General features: G+C 37.4%; 2 protein-coding genes across 2 annotated transcripts; both read right to left on the bottom strand.

The window, feature by feature from the left end:
- Window positions 1-9,290: 9,290 nt before the first annotated feature.
- LOC116249111 (cationic amino acid transporter 5-like) lies at window positions 9,291-11,045 on the bottom strand. The gene has a single exon (XM_031622251.2). The coding sequence runs from the start codon at window positions 11,043-11,045 to the stop codon at window positions 9,291-9,293; it is 1,755 nt and encodes a 584-aa protein (XP_031478111.2).
- A 4,604-nt stretch (window positions 11,046-15,649) lies between these two features.
- LOC116248615 (probable hexosyltransferase MUCI70) lies at window positions 15,650-19,358 on the bottom strand. The gene is made up of 4 exons (XM_031621510.2): window positions 19,049-19,358; window positions 18,686-18,895; window positions 16,992-17,552; window positions 15,650-16,316 (listed from the first exon to the last, which is right to left on the bottom strand). Exons 1-4 carry the CDS (start codon window positions 19,296-19,298, stop codon window positions 15,991-15,993), a joined length of 1,347 nt encoding a protein of 448 aa, XP_031477370.1. The 5' UTR covers window positions 19,299-19,358; the 3' UTR covers window positions 15,650-15,990.
- Between the last annotated feature and the right edge of the window lie 261 nt (window positions 19,359-19,619).

Consider the following 19,619-nt stretch of genomic DNA (forward strand, 5'->3'; position numbering starts at 1 on the left):
AAATCTGGTCATAATATTATATGGTAAATTACCAATGTGTGCAAATTTTTAATGGTAGATGATCACCATCTTAAGCATTAATTAAGACTCTTTGTTGAGCCCTCTTTGACAATGGTCGGATGAGACCAAGCAGTTAATGGTGAATTAATTATATGATTAGGTATGGTTATCGACCAAATATGATCCAATGCAAGAAAAAATAGGTTGGTTTTTAAAGAACTTTGGTGTAGATCAACTTGGGTTTGAGTTATATGTCATTAATTTTTTGCTTATTTTTTGACAAAATGAAATGGGACCAAAGTTCTACATCCTCTTTAGAGCAGCTGTAAAACGCTTTAGATGTACCTTGTTGACAACAGGATCCAACATACATAAAGAGAACTTGAATCCTGTAGGACTTTGGGATACGGGTCTGGACTTGGATCTAAAGTGGCAAATCACATCCGAATCCGACATGTAGGACTCATTCCCATTGGATGATTCTCTTGGGAAAAAAAAAAAGTCCATTTTTTTATGGTGAAATTTTCAAAGTCCATTGTACTGAATACTTTAATCCCTGTGATTAACGATATAAAACTTTTTTCCCAGCTTTTGTCTGCTTCATTTTAATAAATCGAAGCCGAACTTAACCCTAGATTATTAACTGACTTTTTTATTCGTTGGTCCTCTTAGTTAGGGCGTGGCCCTCTCTTACAATTTCAACAGGCAAAATTATATTATATTTTTTTTTCACAAACTTGTACTGTCACGTGGCCTCCTTTGGAAATATGGAAAATCAAAGCAGGCCCCCTACAAATACTTTCTGATCCCGCCCCTGGTTTTAAGATACTGTCTTTACCGTGTCGCCATTGTTTATGATCGAACTGAACTTTAGATGTTTGATATATTGGTTTGCAGTTCAACTCCTTCTGGATGACTTCCAAACTAACTGACCAAATCTAGCTCAGCGGCGGGCTTCGTCTGGTGGATCAAAATTTTTTATACTCAAATGGCCTTAATCTGTTCATTTACTTCAAAAGAGAACAAAATAAGTTGTTAGTAGTTTTCTCAATAAAATAAGTTTCAAGTATAATTTATCAAGGATTCATCGCTTAATCAAAGAAAAGGAGCTAGCTGGATCAATTTACCATGTTTAAATTTCATTGATATATTAAGGCTTGATTATCAGTCGTTTTAGGTTCACAATAAAAGTTGTTTAGTCTTGAGTCAATGGGTAGACGTATTCAATTTCTCCAGGAACTTGGAATTAAACTATGTAATGCGTATATTGGGGGTTATTTTGCAACAAAATATTTTGAAAGTGTTTCATGAGTCTGTTTGAATTTTTCATGAATTTGTTTTAATCTTTGAGACAGATTCACAATAATATAATGTTTCTGTTGTCAATTCCCTTGATGGCTGATTTTTCTTGATATGCACCAAGACATACTAGTTTGGTTTCCTAAGTTGTTGTTTTGGTGGGTCTGTTTTGGGATCTTTATTCGTGTTCTACTGCTTTTCTTTTTTTTTTTTTGCATGCGCCGTAGTAATTTTAACAATAAAGTTCAGAGGATTTTTTTTTTTGCATGTGCCTTAGTAATTTTAACAATAAAGTTCAGAGGACAACTTAAAAAAGGGCATTAACCTGTGAACATTAATTGGACGAAAAGCCTTGATGCACATGTTAGACTTTTTTATGATTGAAAAAGTTATAATGTTTCAAGTCCACCGTTTGGTAAAGAGTCAAAGTTTTCACCTAACCCCTTATTTATTTATGGGTTGTCTCGTAGTTAGAACATTATAACTAGGTGTATGAATCTATCTCAATTTTTAAGGCAGATTCATGACATTTATAAAGTACTTTATTTACTTAATAATCTCGTAAGGTACATAGTATATTTTTGGTGTGGTACTACTCATCATCGATAACCACTTATCTTGTCATTTGAAATAGATACAGACCTACCTCAAGTCATTAAGTTGATCTCCATGAAAACAAAAAAAGTTTTGTTCATTATATAATATATATATATATATATATATATATGATTGCACATAATTATGTCTCAAATATTTGTTGTAGTGTCTGCCACTGCTAGAAAGGCGGACATCTGGTAATTCAATTATTCACTTTCTTTTTCAAGTCTGCAACTCGAATCCCTTGTCGAGGCAGTAGGTCCGCTTGCATTTATTTCTTCTTTTGTCGCTCTCTACATAAAACCTTTGACTGCGTCTGTTATTTGCTCGTTAGGTGAGCTTCTCTCAATGTGGGTTCCATTGAACCCCACACATTCTCGATCCTGACCCAGTTGGTCTCGGAGCAGATTCTCCACACCAGTGCTATAAATGTATACTTTGAAATATAAGATTATTTACATATAAGTGTCTCTAAAAACATTAAAATTTTTAAGTTATTGCTTTTAAATTCTGGCTCTGATGCAAACGCGACCTACCAACATCCTTTTAACTCTTAAGTTCAGCATCAAGCGTTGAGCAAGCGAGGCAGGTGGGGTCACGTCAGAGAACACTCATGCTCTACCTAAGCAAGAGTTTGTGGCAGCAAAATCAGTGTCGTCTGGTTTCAAAAAGTAAGTTAAGAATGAAATAGTAATTAATGAAAGGAGGAAGCTTAGGGGAATAGGATTACCTAACCCTAAATAATTGGTTGCACCAATCACAGCTTGTGCAGTTCAAGACCTTCCTACCAATATAAAAATACTTCTAAGCTTTCATGCGGTAAACCATCCCATCACACACACACATTATATATATATATATATATATATATATATATATATATATATATATATATACCCACACACACACACACACACATATATATATATAAGACCACTTTGGTCTTGGATAAAAACCGGACCTCCTAAATCTTTGTTAATTCAACATAAAATACTTCTTAATTGAAGTTGTTTTATTCAAAACACTTACTTTTCTACCATTAAAATTTTGATGTCACAAAGAACCGTTCATTTTCTTATTACTACAAGAACTTGTTAAATTCAAAAAATGGCTGTCCCAGTGTATGATTCTCATCCAAACATTATTGAAATCATATCTATATAGTTAAATTATACAAAAAAGTATTTTAAACACCAACCTTGAGTGGCCTAGTCTCTCTCTCTCTCTCTCTCTCTCTCTCTCTCTCTCTATATATATATATATATATATATATATATATATATATATATATATATATATATATATATATATGAATTTATCCATTTAGATTTGAATGAAGAAAACTTCCACCTCTCACACTGCCTATACAATGCATCTGATATAGTGTTTGATCAAGCCTGCTCCATACATTACATTGAACATTGAAATTGGACGGACCTCCTGATAGTCAAAGGACTTTGCCTCTCTCTCTCTCTCTCTCTCTCTCTCTCTATATATATATATATATATATATATATATATATATATATATATATATATATAAAAGCATGCGCGTGCTCAATACTGCCAAACGTCATCTTGCAAATTGTTTAATAGATAATCATGCAAAGATCAAATCCTCGTCAGGTTCTGTATCTTAGCCTGCCACAAACTGAGAGCCTCGGATTTTGGTATCTTAAGTTGATTCTATCTATTAAACCCTTGGGGTGAAGCCTGATCATTAATTCTACCATTTGGATCTCAAAGAAAATCGAACCAGTCTATTGTAAGGTTTGAATTTAGTTAAGCAATCTCAGGTTCAGGGGTCAAAGCCCCTTCGTTCTCTGCAATATAAGATGCCAGTACTGGTCTCTGATAACACTAACCTGCTAATTAAAATAAAAACAATAATAATAAAAAACAAGTGACTACTTGAATTAATAAGTCCACCAATTAAATATCATATATCACAGTTCTACACATACATGCATACACAAACATGCAAAATCTTTGTAGTTACTAAGACAACCAGTTTCGATCCGAATAGTTTCGAGTTTTATCACTATGCAAAATCGTAGTTACTAAGACATACACGTCTCTCTCTCTCTCTCTCTCTCTCTCTCTCTCTCTCTATATATATATATATATATATATATATATATATATATATATGTATATATATATATATATATATATATATATATATATATATATATATATATATATATATATATATATATATATATATATATATTGCTAGTCTTTTTCTTCCCGTTTTGTGCCAATAAATGGTGGGATTGTCATAGTAAAAATTTGCATAAATTCATCTCGTTGATTCCTTCAACTCATAAACTATGTCTATGCGTAAAAATTAGCTAATCTCATATATGCCTTCTACTAATTAAATAAAACATGATGCGATCAATTAGTTGAACAAGAAACAATTTTATATATAATGTTTGCTAAGGTCTTACATTGCTTCTTAGCTAGCTAGCACGCGAGAGAGAGTTATAATTGACAATCCTAAGCTGTCATAAACATAAGCATGCCAATTACTGTAATTAAAATGATATAAAAAACTTTTTTTTTTTAATTTCTTGAACTTCCTATTTGTAATATGAGTTGATTGTTGGATGCCAAGAATACACCTAGATACAAAATATGCTTAATTTGACACGCATATTCTTCCACTATATATATCAATTAAACATTGAAAAACTTATCATTCAAACTCCTTTTAAAATAAAGCTAGGGGTTCGATTTTTCAACACCTACACATCATCTGTCCATTTCACTCAAGCAAATTTGTGTTCTGATTCGTTTTTTCGACGTTAAAATTGGATCACATTTGACCATCTTGGCAGCCTTTTAGAGGGTTTGAATATTTCATTCTTTTTTCTGGACAAGGACAATTCATGTACTTCATATGCATTAAATGTCAACTATATTTGTCATTTATTTTTCCAAATACTCCATAGTGCTCCAAACTTTCAACTCAACATTAAGTATTTTTAGACAATATTTAATGGGAATAGGATGCTTCAGAAGACAAAGATTGGGGAAGAAGACAAACTGTTCAGCTTACCAATCCAACTCCTTTCTATCTTAAAATAGAGCAGGTAATCTGCAATTTATTTCTACCTATAACAGGCTACCAGACCGTTCCATGCTTGGTACCATGCACAGTATTGGGCAGGAAGAAATGCCAACTTTAGTACTTTCTTTTTCATTTTTAGAGAAAGCAGACCTGAATTGTCTTGGGAGCTATTCCTTCAGATCTATATCTAGGGTTTCTTGATGTGCTAGGGTTTTCAATCACCAGCTGGGCCAAGATGAGATTGGATTTGGATTTGATTTTGATGTGGATATGGTATTGAATCCAAACCCAAAACAAACTAAGGAACACCAAAAAATAAAAGCATTTAGGATCAGACAGGAAGACACTAGCTACCAAATCTGGTTCATTCTGAGATCGGGCCATATCCAAGTCATTTTAACCTTTACTAAGACAAATAGCTTATTGAACTTGGATCAGGGTTTCCATAATTGACACCTCTAGGCAGGGGCGAAGCCAGAAACTTCTAGCTAAGGGGTACTGGTTATAAAAATTTAAACTTTTAAGGGGCACCAATATGTAAATGAGGAAATTTTTTGTGAGGTATCAATATGAACATGATTTTTTTTTTTTTGGATTTGTGTGGGCAATCACCCACACAGCGCCCACATCTCCTCCGCCCCTGCCTCTAGGTCAATTGCTTGCTGGTAGGGATGCAAATGGATCAGATCCAGGACAACTAAATATATTGGAAGGTTGGCTCCCAACCGGACCCATGAGGCCAAAATAATGAAACTGTCCACTGGATCTGACCTGTTCCTGGCCCTACCTGGCAGGCCAATCAAGAAAAATCCATCCTTCTAATTCCAAATTAATAGCTTTGAAGACTTCTTGTTCTGATCTCTTATCTTCCTTTCCTTTTGTCCTTACAGGTATAACTGCTGCTATTACCGCTACCACCGCCACCGTGCCAACTATAGCCATTGCCGCCGCCATCACCACCACCACCACTTTCATTATGGACATGTAAAAACTTAGCCAATATGGATGCTGGATCACTACAAATACATGCCATTATGTTAAATGTAGATCATTGTTTTGGTATGTTGGTTAGGGTGTGCTAAGATGTTCTGAGATTCCTGGTTTTTGTGGGAGTAGTTTTCCACCATATCAAACACGAAACAACATTAGGTGACCGGTCTGTTCCTCTTAGGTAGATTCATTATTACAGGACTAACAAAGGCTCAAACTATTGCATGACATGCCGGGAACAAGGTGATCCACATGAGCTTTTGCTTATAGATGATGACATAGGGTGGCTCATGAGGAAAAGGACTTGCAAATGTGGTCGCTCTCTCGACGCAATCACCCTTTTGTCGGCAAGTCCGCATAGTTACTGGTTACATATATACATACATACACATATACATACATAGATGGGCTGTTGCAATCAACCAACTGCTGAATAAATTGGGTCCTGACGTCATGGCCGTAAGCAACAACCAAGTCTTTACCTTCTGCAAGTTAAAACTTTGAATCTGCACCAAAAAGAAAAACAGAACGCCGACTGAGAACTGACCAAGCACACTTTGAACCTGAAATGTTCTTATTGTCAAAAGCTGCAATTTTCTCTGGAGGTGTTGCTGTACACATGGAAATAATTAATGGAGAGTCCATCTAAAAAGTAAACACTGTTCATAGTTTGAAATAACTCGAGAGATATGTCATGATCCCATGTGTTTTGGTAGCAAATAATTAATGCATTGCAATTATGTAATCAAACTACTGGAAACAAGTTGGTTGAGAGAGTATCTTGAAAGAGACATTGTCTGATCTTCCATAAAGTATGTCTGGATGATGGCATATGTGTTCTTCCTCTTTTAATGCAATTTTCTGGGAAAAGGAAAAATCTATTCATTATTTTTTTTCAATAAAAGGGTTTGGTAGCCCTATTCCCCACAGATTTGCACCGGAACCATCAGTAAGATGAGCTCGGCCAATCGACATATGTACCAAACAGACTATAATCAATTATCAGGTCATTCATTGAAGATGAAAACATTCATTAAGATGTTCCACAAACTGCAACATGCACCGAGTTAAACCTGATCTCAGTCCCTTTTGGCTTGCTTTTTCAAAAATTAGGGTTTTGAAGTGGCTTCTGAATCTGATAATATGTGCACTAGAATCGAAGCTGGTTACGTATGTCATTCTGATGCCTGAAATTTTCGTATGGTTAATGACAAAAATACCTCCAGTTAATGAAAAAAAACTTTTAATAAGGACAAAAAAGAAAATAAAAAAAAGTGAAAAGATTAAAAAGGACATTTTTTTATATATAATTACCAATATCCTTCCTTTTCTTTTGGCATATCTAACAGTGCTCGCAAGTCACTCTCCATGAGAATACCCTACACGAAGTCTTAGCACACAAGTTTTATGATTTTATCCCCTTATTGCTTCCTCCTAAAGAAAACCAACAGCACAGATAGTTGAGATCTTCATGGGTAGAAACCTAAGAAGCAATTCCTGCTCTTTGGTCTCTATACGATAGGTTTGTATATCAATGGAAAAACAAAGTTTCAAACCTAATTTTGAAGCCTTTTGTATTAAAAAATTTATCTATCGACATATCTGAAAAAGATCGACTTATAGAAACACTTTGATATTTTGCTTGAGAAACACGTAGAATAGTTGGTCTATTAAACAGAAGCTCTTTAAAACTTGTTTACTTTTAGACAGCTATAACGTTGGATGTTAAATTCTAAGGAATGACGTGACATTAACTTCGCAAGAGGTTCACAAAATGTAACCTTTATCAAGTCAGATCAAACCTAAAGTACGACTTAAAGTCTACTCCTCTTTTCAGCTTCACAGTTGCTCGGACCTCAAATTCAAGAGATCTTACATTCTTGTGTGTGTCACCAGCGGAACTAATGGTTTCAGGGTATATATATATATATATAATCAAATATATCAAAATATTAACATAAAAATAAATAAACTTTATGAGGTTGGTATGGGCAACTGCCCACACCAGGGACCATGTGGCGGATGTGTGTACGTGTGTGAGAGATCATATTAGGAGCTAAAATTGGTAACATAATATTCGGGGGCGAAAGTTGGCGGATAGTTGACTTACATAACAAGGTAAAGGCTGCTACAGAGAATGCCTTGGATTTGGTGAGATATATCATCTGGTGGGGATTGAAGGCGTGAAAGAAAATGCTATACCATTTGCTTCTGTAACAATTTCAGTCAGTGTTGTCATTACCATTTCGTATCTCTAGTAAGATTGGAAGCATGAAAGAAAGTGCACTTAAATTTACCATGATAATTTCTTCATATCTTTAGTGGGGATTCACGGCATGAAAGAAAGTAACAAATTTAACTAGTGTTATTATTATTATTTCATATAGATAGATGATTTTGAAAACAATATATTTTGATTAATTTTCTTGATTATTTTAAAACACCAAAAATAGGCAGATACAGGCTGTTACGTGTTGGCAAACTTATAGATCAGGACAATACCGATGTTGACAACTTAGCTTTTGGTCTTTGTATAATTTACTGTTCGTTTGGTAAGCCTTTGGAAAGCTTGCACAAGGGAGGTAGCATTGGAGAAGCTCTTCTTGAGCTAACTTGAGTCCCAAGGGAAGTGACATAAGGAACACAAATATAAGTGTCCAAACGAATTTTTCAGAGGCTGAATTATACTTTCAAAATTTTCATAAGAGCCAAAATATAACTTTTTAATTTTGTTTAATAAAAGTTAAACTAAAACTTTTAAAATTTACATGTAATTTTTTTATTTTTTTAAAATCTGATGGCCTTGCCTCCGCCCTTGAATTTAGAACGGTTGAGTGCCAAAGGATACAGATGTCATGTTGGTGATTGGATAGATCCACCATCTTCACAAATCTACCAAACAAAGTATTATAGAAGTGAACATCTGCAAGTTGGTAAATGATGAATTCGTCAGTGTGAGTTCCTCAAAGATACACGATTGCGTCTCTGTGTGCGCATTGTACTTTCTCTCTTTTTGTTTGTATTTGGTAAGGTAAAAGGAGAATATTTTCTCATAAATGCAGTTAATGAGTTGGCAATAGTAAAAAAACATTTTTGTATTTTCATGTTGATTAATTTCATAAACCAAGTTTCATCCAATTGCATCCATTGCTTTTCACAATGAAAGCACTTCAGGAATCCCCAAATTTAGCATGAAGCAATATATATAAGGGCAACGTATATAGAAGGCACACCTCAGAAACAACTTTTTACACCAATATGCAGCAAAGACTTAGAACAAGAAGACCAAATACATGCACAAAAGGAAAATCATCCACACCTCATGCATCTAAATGCAATTCCTATATATTTCTTTGCATGTATGAGCTGCATCATAAGTAGCATGAAGGCCAAAGAAGACATAGTAAACCAACATGATCACAGTGCACACTCCAAACCTTATGAATGAGTGGTAATCCAAAGAACCCATGAGGAAAATGTTCATTGCAATGGACAGAGAAGGCAACCAAGGAACCAAAGGGACCCCCCAAACCTTTGGAAACTTCTGCTGTCTTAGGAACATAGCGATTCCCAATGTGCCCAAGAACCATAGTGGAACAGTAATGGCATAGCCAATCCATCCTTGAGGACAGAGGCCCCAGTAAGCTGATGTCCCAATTGATGAACCAGTAATAAGGAACAAAAAGAACACCAACTTGGCCACACTGGCTTTAGGTGTTACTCCTCTTAAGTAGTATCTCCTCACAAGCAGAGCTATGGCCATCATCATGAATATGAACAGGACACTGATAGAAAGAAGGTTGGCCAAGATGTCTAAGCTAGAAAAGAAAGCAATAATCCCACTGAAAAATGTCACTAGCAGTGTTGCATAGATTGGTGTTTGAGTTCTTGGATGAACTAAAGCAAACAGGGGAGGGATCATGTGGGCTCTTGCTATATGAGTCGTGTAGCGGGCCTGCCCGAGCGCACCGACCAGCAGGACCGTGGTCATCCCCTTGAGTGCACCCAGTGCAACAAGTACCTTGACCCAGTGCATCCCCACATTGTCAAAGGCTATAGAGTATGCTGCATTAGGATCAATCTCCTTGTAATTCTGCATCATAACCAGAGACAGGGACATTAAGCAGTATATCACTGTGATGGCAGACACAGAACCAACCAGGCCTAATGGTATGTCTCTTGAAGGGTTCTTGGTCTCTTCGGCCATGGTTGCAATGTTGTCGAATCCACCATATGCGAAGTATGTGATGGCTGCTGCTCTTAGCACTCCAGCAGCTCCGAATGGGAAGAAAGGCTGCAGGTTTGAGGTCTTAGCATGCCAAAAACTTGCTGCAATTACAAGCAGGATAGCAAGTGTGTTTATAACAGTGAGAAACCAATTGATAACGGATGTTCTCTTAGTGCTCAAAATTGCAATTGTTGCTGCAATCCAAAGCACAACAACTGCAATGGGGTCTAAGAAAGTGAAACTTTTTGCAAGGCCATGTACATGTAAGCGCAGTGAATCAGGCTCCTGATTCAGCAGTGTAGCAAAGTATGAAGTCCAAGCTCGGGCAACTGCAGCATTGCGGATGAGGTTCTCCAACAATATGTTAGCAGCAGCAATGAAGGCTACAAAATCGCCAAGTTCAACACGCAGGTACGCAAATGAACCACCTGCTAGTGGAATTTCGACTGCAAATTCAGTGTAACAGAAGACAGCCAACATAGCACAGAGGCCTGAAACAACATATGATAGCACAATAGCTGGGCCAGCATTCTGACGAGCTTCTTGGCCAGTGAGGACAAAGATTCCTGCACCAATAACTGAACCAAATCCGAACCATGTGAGATCCCACCAAGTCAGGCACTTTTTCATCTCATTCATGCTGTGTTTCTGAATCTCGGATACTTCCTGGAGCTCATCTGCTCGAGCGAGAAGGCGATCTTTGAATCGGTTCCAAGTCTGTGAGAGTGCAGTTCTATAGTTTGTGCAGCTCTGGAAAGACTCTTGTGGTATGAAGTCAGCCTTAGTCCATCTCCAGTAGCTTCTGCTCCCAATAACATCATCACCATCGTGATGAATGCCTCCCATTGAATCCATATCGAAATTCTTTCTTTCTTTCTATGTCAATCTACTGTTTGTGGGCATTATTCTATTTTATAAGCTAAGGAAGGAAGCTATGGACTTGACATTTTTGGCTAGTGGATGCATGTTTTTTTGTTCAGTTTTATGGAAAAATTCCATGGATTATGCAGATTTCAGCTTGTTGGTATTCTCCACAATGAATTAGAAACATTTTTGTAGTGAGTGGAGAATAAAGAAATAGCAACCAACTGGGTGGAGAATGAGATCATAATGATACTGATACAGTTGTTTGAGTTGCTGGCATCATTGAATTCAAAATTCCTCAAGATAAGGAGGAAGTTATGCAGATAACCCAGAAGTGAGAAGGACTGCAGAGACTCTTTCTAAGATTTGAGGGCACCATAAGCTTTTGAAGCATGCACATTCTTTGGAAATATCATTTTCAGTTGCTGACTTGGGCCACTTAGCTAAATGGGCCAGCTTAAGAACTCAAGTCAAGCAACCTCTATGTTCAATATTCCGAGCTTATGTGATCTGCCATGAGACTCAAGAAGCAAAAAAGCCCATTCTTTGGGTAGGAAGAGAGCACGGTGAATCTTGATCCTTCAGATTATTTTTCTGGCATCTGTTGAAGAACCACTTCCACATTATATTTGGGTAGTTGAACATGGAGACAAATCATATTGAATGCATTGTGTGAGTATTATATTGAATCTATATTGCATTTCTTTTACACCCCGGTAGTAGGTTCCCTGTGTATCCAATTATTGAACTCTTTGAAATTGAACATTTTTCAGTTCACCCATCCGGTCGGGTACAGGTAACTCTTATTCGTCACTGCGCATTTCATTCATCTTTCTGGATTTCCAAGCAAAAAAGAAAATAAGGTTATTGAGTACTAAAAAACAAGCTAGATTTGGTACAAAGTTGATCTAACGTCAATGAATACGAAGCAATAACAAGTGAAGCAAAAATGGAAGAGAAACGGCAGTCATTTTAGTGGTCTATCAGTCAAGTTCTACATCAAGACTAAAGTTGGTTGCCATCTTATATATAATCTTACTATATTCATAAATAAAATATTTATATTGTACAAGTATTTAAGCATTTAATATCCTTAGCTCAATTATACATCACAAGTATCGAATACATAGTATTTATCAATGCGATGGTATTTTATCAAAGTTTCCATGTAAGATACATTCATTGTACCATTTTTATGTACCTTTCCTTGCTGTAAATCTCTTTAGCTATTAAGTAGATTATTCATTGCTTAAAATAAACGATTATCCTTTTCGTCGGTCTCAACACAAAGAATTCCATGATTTCTCACTGATACAGGGACAGATAATCTTAGCCAACAAAGTTATGGTCTGATCAGATCCTAAAGATCTTTATAGAATTTCTGCACAGAATTTTTACATCTAAAGCATCTTTCTGAAAAGTAATGGCCTGATCAGCATTTTGGATGTACCCATGTGAGTACGACAATTCTAGGATGCAGGTTTCTTAGTAGTTCGAATTTGGCTGATCGAGATCCAATCAATTCTTCACAAGTTCGTCATCCTATTTTCTCTTTTGTTATGAATTTTGTTATGAATTACAGTATTAGATTATGTGAACTTACTATATATATATATTAAGTTGGTAAAACCAAACACCTAGGTCAGGGATAAAAACCAGACCCTTTGAGTTTGATTTTTAGAGTGTTTTTTTTTCTTTTGCAATCTAACCTTATTGTATCTTAAGAATGAGTTGATGCAAAACATATACTAAGTTGATCATTTGTTAGGTTTTAATTGTGTTTTCATAATAAGAAAAAAGAACAGCCCCCCATGGCATGATAATAAAAATATCAGCATTTTTCATTAAAAAAACTTGAACCAAAGCATGTTTTATATCAAAATAGTCTTTATAAATATACTAAGATGTTTATATTATATTTAAAATAGATTTTGAACAAAAATCAATGAGTCTGGTCTTTACTGCCCATGATGGGGCGGTAAATATAATTTGAAGTCAATCAATAGACAACACGCCAGATCGATCGGATATAGGAAAATATCTGAGCTATTGAAAATTTCTGCTTTAAAGTATAATGCAGGTCACTGGTCAAGGTATCCGATCCTCCACATAATTAGGATTCGAAATAGATTGCAATTTTATCTCCATCGAACAAACAGTTCGTTTATTCCTTAATCCTTATCCTGTCAGTCAAATTTGTCATGCCCGTTGGTAAGCATGTCTGCACTTTTTTTTTCTTTTTCAGAATCGCCCTTGAAATGCTAAAGAACCTAGAATTTTAAAATTTTGACATTTTTTATCCATTCTAAGAGCTTTGGTCTGCAACGCAGATAAATGGTTTCATGGGCAAAAAACTGGTTTGGGAATTCACCCTTATATATATATATATATATATATATATATATATATATATATATATATATATATATATATATGCACTGTGGAAACTGTACCAGCAAAAAAGAGTCCTCTCACTTTGGGATTTTGCTAATGTCAATCCCCAAGTCTTTAAAGTGAGGTAATTTATACCCTTATTACCTCAAAGTAGGTCTATTATCTTTTTGCGTTACTATTACTGTCAAAATGAATTGCTGAAGTTCTCTAAGTTGCCTTGAAACAGGGGTGGTTGATGGCCTTTGAGAATCAAGATTCCACTTCAAACTGCAATTGGAATGAAAAATTCAGTTTCTCATTTCCATAGTGTTTGATAGTATAGAATTTTGATTCAACAATAGAAAATGACTTGTTTGATAATAAATGAATCAAAATTTCAGAGCCTAAGTTGAGCTCCTTCGGCACTTTGGTCCGTTTCCCCAGCATCCCCCAGCTTGCTCTCTCCCCATCTCTCTCTGTCTCCTTTTTTGTGTCTGGTGTTCTCTTGCACGAAGACGAAGCTTCCCCAACTCCCATCATCTCCAAAGTAGCTTCTCTGTCCACCACTCGATGCCCATGATTCTTCCATTTCCTAGAACGAGTCAAATCTCACCACAGAACGCCATTTGCCTCTCGTCGGAGCCACCAAATAAGTAATGGGTCTCTGAAATGAAGACCATAAACGGAGGAAGGTAACTCCATCATTAAGGAACGATGATCCGTTGGCTCAATTCGAGGTAGTTATCGCCGCCTACCATCGTATTGCATGGCTCGGAGTTGATCCCAACATAGGTACATTCTTGTTGGTGCTTAATGCTTGTGCTGCCATGTTCGTCGGCAATGATGTGACCAGGCGCAACTTCGCTTCTAGCGACCTGCTTTGCGCTGCCATTTCCGATGTGCCGGGGAGGTGAGGCTGCCTCGATCTAGCGTTCCATACGTTTGCCAAAATGTCTCAACGAAAAGTGGCAACTGTTGCTTCTAACAGTCACCTCAAAGTGAGTAGCGGAGAGATGAAAATTTTGTTCCATGCCAATTGGTTGATAGATGGTCTAAAAGGGATGCTGTTTCTTGGAAGACATTGGTACATGAGGCAACCAGAGACGGGCGGTTCAAGATTGCAGTTAATATATTCCGATTTATGATGGATGAGGGGGTTGTGCCGATGAGTTTCTGTTGGTTACCTTTCTCTCTGCAGTACCCGAGTTCGTGAGTGTGAGACCTGCGATGGCAATTTACTGCTGTCTGATTAGATATTGCTTCGGTGGCTTCGATTGTGAATGTGTGCAAAGCATGTCAAGGTTTATTTCGTAAATAGGCTTTTGGAGGAAGGTGGTTTAATTGTATGTTGCTCAGTGAACATCAATGATCTCTGGCCATGTCGGAGCTAGCGAAACACATGCTGCTCTGAAAATGTTCAGGAAGATGGTAGGTTCTTAGCCTATTACCATCTTCCAAAATATCGAGTGTTATCCTTCGGTAATTTCTTACTTAGGTTGTCTCAGATGAGGGTGACACTCCTGGCTATATAATTCATCAGGATTTTGAGTGTACTTCATTTTTGTGTGTAGCTTTCATTGATATTTAAACAGAATTTGGACCACTGAAGAGTTGTCGCTCACTGTTTGATAGCCTGCCTGACAGAGGGGGGGTTAAATGGGCTGCAATCGTAAACCTTTGTGCCAAACATGGTGAAGGGACGATTGCTTTGCAGCAGTTCAATGGTATGCTTTGTGCCAGAATTCAAGCTGATGCCTTTGCTTTTACTGCAATTTAATCAGCATGCACCCGATCTGGGGTTGGTGGTGGAGGGGCTGAAGTGTTTCAATTCCATGACTGGGGATCATCAAATCAAACCAAGTGAAGAAGGGCGTGAGTAATTGGTGGATTTGCTTGCTAGAAGTGGGGGACTTGGAGATGCAGTGGATCTCATCGATGCAATGGATCTGAGAAAGATTTTGGGAAGCTCTTCTATGTTGTTGTAGCGTTCACCCTGATGCAGCTTTGGGGGAGTAATGCTTCAGACAGGCTAATCAAAATTGAACCAGGAAATACTTCAGCTTATATTCTTGCAGATAGATATTCAGCATAGGCAGAAGATCTGAGGCAAGTAATCTAAGGGAAATGGTCATAAGTCATAACTACTTTGTTATTGAAAAACATAAAATAATTGATCCTTCCACTCAAATAGTGAACTGCAAAATCATTTGAATTGGGTCTAATGTAAAAAGAATGAATCCAAACTTTTATATTCCAAACAATGGATCTTCTTATCAACTACGGGCACTTATTGTTTTTTTTCCACAAACAAAAAATACTACCTGCTTTCTATACATAAAAATATACATATCATCTTTCCTATTGCGTCTCTTATGTCTCTCGGAAATCTGATCTTTTAACTTGACTTTCTTGCACAATCTGCTTCTTGAGGTAGTGTTCTCCATCAATCTCTATCTTCTAAGAATCTCTCTCTCTCTCTCTCTCTCTCTCTCTTTCTCCCCCCTTCTCTGGCCGTGTTTACTGATGAATGTATCTTCTCATTTTTCCTTGGCCTTAACGAGTCTTAATCGTGGGAATCTGCCCACATCTCTGCCAAGTACTTTTCACACTTGCTGCCATCGATATCCTTTGTGCTTGCCATTTTTGACTTAACAGCATAGGACGCACCCTCACCCTTCTTTATATTATGCCGATATTCCATTGCTATCTGTTCGAAGACTTCGACTTCAAACATGTTCATTTTGATTCTGGGCTTCATGAGGTCCCTTACATAGGCAAAACTCAACTGGTCCCTTGGATTAAAAGCTTCCAACTCGTTAAATAGTAGGCAGGAGAACAAATTGTTTCTGATTCCATGCTTCCGTAGAATTAAGGCAGTGTCTGGAACATCTGATGCACAAGAAGAATCATATTCGTTAGAAAATATCTAATTTACAATGCTTTTTCTTGCTGTTGATCAGTGTGTTTGTCTAAAAACCAACAGCTGTTTCTCAACAAATAAATGAAACAAGTAACGACGGGTTTTAACGTGGCATCCTCTATTATTGCTTATTATTACATGATTGCGACAAGAAAACTACCAAACTTTTGAATTTATCAGATGTTGATTCAAGATGTTTCTATGTGCGTTCTGGTCGACCTCCAATTAAAATCCCCAGTTACCCTCCTTGTTCATCAAGAAATTCTTCCCGAGTGGTTTGGCCTTATGAAAGGGGCAAGGGGCATTAAACTTGAAACCTCCCTTAACGTAAGAAGCTTTAGGTGTCAGGGAAAAACCTCTTTCAGATAAAATTTCTCTGCTTCCCTCCCTCAACCAAATCAGGGAGACTTAGCCCCCAAAAGATATCTCCCTTACTCCCCTCAAAACGATGGATTTGTGTCCCCACAGGTAATTCCGTCTTTTTTCACCTTTGAAAAGGAGATGGGTCATTTAGGTGAAACTCATTTCTCACCAGCAAAAACACTTGTTATCTCCACTTCCCTCAAATGATGAAAATGGACATTTTCCTACATTTTAGTTAGTTACATGTGGAGATAAGAAGAGAGACAAGTTCTTCGACTTACCAGTTCTGTAGGGGAGCTTTTTGCGGCTCCATGGCTGCAATCCATTTTCACAGTATGCTTCCATCTGTTCCCTCAAAGATTGGATATCTCCCCACTTCTTCCACCTCGAGGTCGCCATTGCTTCTTCCATGGTATGAATGTTGAATGGGTGGTTTGAAATAGCCATATCAGCATCCTTTGAAATGAGCAAAGAATGGAGCAAAAGCAAGGGGTCTGCTGTCAACTGTATCTTTGCGTCAACCCAGATGCTGTAATGGGCATTAGGGAAAAGCCTGTGAACCAGATGTTTGGGTATCACCCCGTTCATTGCTGGATTTTGATAGGGTAGCTCCTGTAACACTTTCACTATCCTCCAGACACCAATCTTAGTTTCCCCTGTTTTATTTAGCACGATATTGTGAACTTTGAGCCCTTCTATTGTTTTGTCGTCGACAAACATGAAGAAACATGCAGTCCTCAAGGTCTTGGTCCCCAACCCTTTTGGCTGTCGAATCTTGTCGTGGTTGTTGAAGATTGCAGACACAATCACCAATCCTCTGCAATTTTCCATGGCCATTCTATCTGATTAACAAGACACAAGCAGGAATTTTGAGCACCGAGTTCTGGGTAGAATAAGATCACAAAAACATCTAAAATTCCATAAACCACGAGTAAAAAAAATGCCGAACTTACGATGCACGAGTGTTTTCTTCATTGGGCAGAACTTCAGAGTATCTAACTTGATATTTTTCTAATGTTTCTTGACTCACAAGTCAGAAGTGGTTCATTTCTTCTTAGAGAATCATGACATCGGTCTTATGACACTACCAACTTCTCTATATTTTCACTCCTAGCGAATCACTCCTAGCGAAGAAATTGCAATGTTTCCAACAATCTCCATGAACAATTCGCAAGGACAAACATAAGAACGAGGGAAAACAATTTACGTGAAATAAATAAAGAGTGTTACTGTTAGTTGTTAAGGGCTCCGTACACCAGCTAGGCGAGTTCTCTTGAAGCTCCTAGATGAAGGTCTAGGGCTCGGTCCTTTGGTCCCCATCCATCGTACGGTGATGGAGAGCCTTTCTTTTGCCTCTAAGGGAGTTTTACAGAAGCAAATCATAAACAGGTGTCTTTAAAACTTGGATATTTTCATTCACCATTAATAAAGCTCAAGCTCCTCGGGGTCCTTGCCAATTTCATTAAAAAAAAGAGGCGTAAAGTTGAGGCTTCCTCAGTCCCCACCTCCCCACCGCCTTCGGATTTGTGTCTCACTAAGATTGGCCCATTAAACAAAAAGAACAAGCGAACACTCTACGTAACATCAACTGCCGTATGTAACAAGTAGAAACTTAGCTGCCATTTGGCCCTTTGCCTTCATAAGTCATTTCGATTGAATTAGTTGTCACAAAATTCAATTAAATTCACCATTTCAGGGTAATTTTTCTCTGCCCAGGTAAAACTAATGAATGTGAAAATTATGGGACAACTCTCTCTCTCTCTCTCTCTGTCTTATATGCCAATTAGTGAAATGCTTATGAGAGGTAACTTTCATGTGATGAATGGTTTTCATTTTATAACACCATATGCAATTCTGTCTCTGGCACATATTTTCCAATAAATATTCTATAAACTCCTATGTGTCGTTCCCTTAGTTTCCACCTAGTTTTCGAGAAAAAAAAATATAGGAAGCATTTACGAGATTTTTTTCTTACCAGAGTTACTCAACATGAAATCCTTCATGAACCCACATGGGATCTCCCTCTGCCCCTCATTGAAACTAAAGAAACTTCTTCTTTCCTTGGTGCTAAAATTCCCTGCGAACGTGCTCCGGTTCTCCGAGAGATATCTCAATCTTCTCTTTTCTTCAGAGAGAGTGGAATTCCTCATGGAATCCTGAAACTCTCTGAACACCACCATGTAATCTGAAATTCCCGTCAACGCCGAACAACAGAAGACCAAAGCAGGCGAGGAAAATCAACACACCAACATGAGAAAAGGGAATAAGAACAAGGAAATGGAGAAAAAGAAGGAAGAAAAAGGCAGATAGAGAGAGAGATGATGATGAAGGCAATTACTCTGGAACGGAACGGAGATGGTGCATGAGGAACGGACGGTCGGGATTGCGTACTTGTGCTCTCCATAGGAAGTCGGGTAGAAGAAGAGAGGGTGCTGGATAAGATCCGACGGCAGAAATCTGACGGGGATGCATCTCCTGGGAAGGGAGGATGGGTTGAACAAGAGGAAGAGCGTGAAAGAGAGAGAAAGGAGAGAGAAGAAAAAGAAGAGTTTGGAATGCAGAAGGAGCGACGACGTCGACTTTCCCATTTACCAAAACCAAAAAACCGGTGCTCTCCCTGCATGGTGTTGATATATAGGTAAATTAGAGAGAGAGAGAGAGAGAGAGAGAGAGAGAGTAAAATAACTAAAAGCCCACTGCTTTCCATGAGTTGTCCCATTCCTACGCTAGCGCTAACTATATGAGATTTTTTTTTCTAGAAGATCCTTCACTACTTTTAAAAATTTGGAAAAAAATAGCAATTTGGCGAAAGCAGCAATAAATAAGTAGAGCAATAATGCTTGGTAATAGCAAGGGTAATAATAATCTCATTAATAGTAAGAATAAATTGAGTTGCTCTGATTCGGAAC

Source organism: Nymphaea colorata, chromosome 2, assembly GCF_008831285.2.
Source record: "Nymphaea colorata isolate Beijing-Zhang1983 chromosome 2, ASM883128v2, whole genome shotgun sequence".
In the NCBI taxonomy this organism is placed as follows: Eukaryota; Viridiplantae; Streptophyta; class Magnoliopsida; order Nymphaeales; family Nymphaeaceae; genus Nymphaea; species Nymphaea colorata.

What these genes read in the sequence shown, in the direction of transcription:
- LOC116248615 (XM_031621510.2), bottom strand. Translation starts at nt 19,298, where the DNA reads ATGGGAAAGTCGACGTCGTCGCTCCTTCTGCATTCCAAACTCTTCTTT. An exon ending in CATCTCCGTTCCGTTCCAGA is followed by an intron (nt 18,896 to 19,048) that starts GTAATTGCCTTC and finishes CGGGAATTTCAG; the next exon opens with ATTACATGGTGGTGTTCAGA. An exon ending in AAAGCTCCCCTACAGAACTG is followed by an intron (nt 16,317 to 16,991) that starts GTAAGTCGAAGA and finishes CTTGTGCATCAG; the next exon opens with ATGTTCCAGACACTGCCTTA.
- LOC116249111 (XM_031622251.2), bottom strand. Translation starts at nt 11,045, where the DNA reads ATGGATTCAATGGGAGGCATTCATCACGATGGTGATGATGTTATTGGG.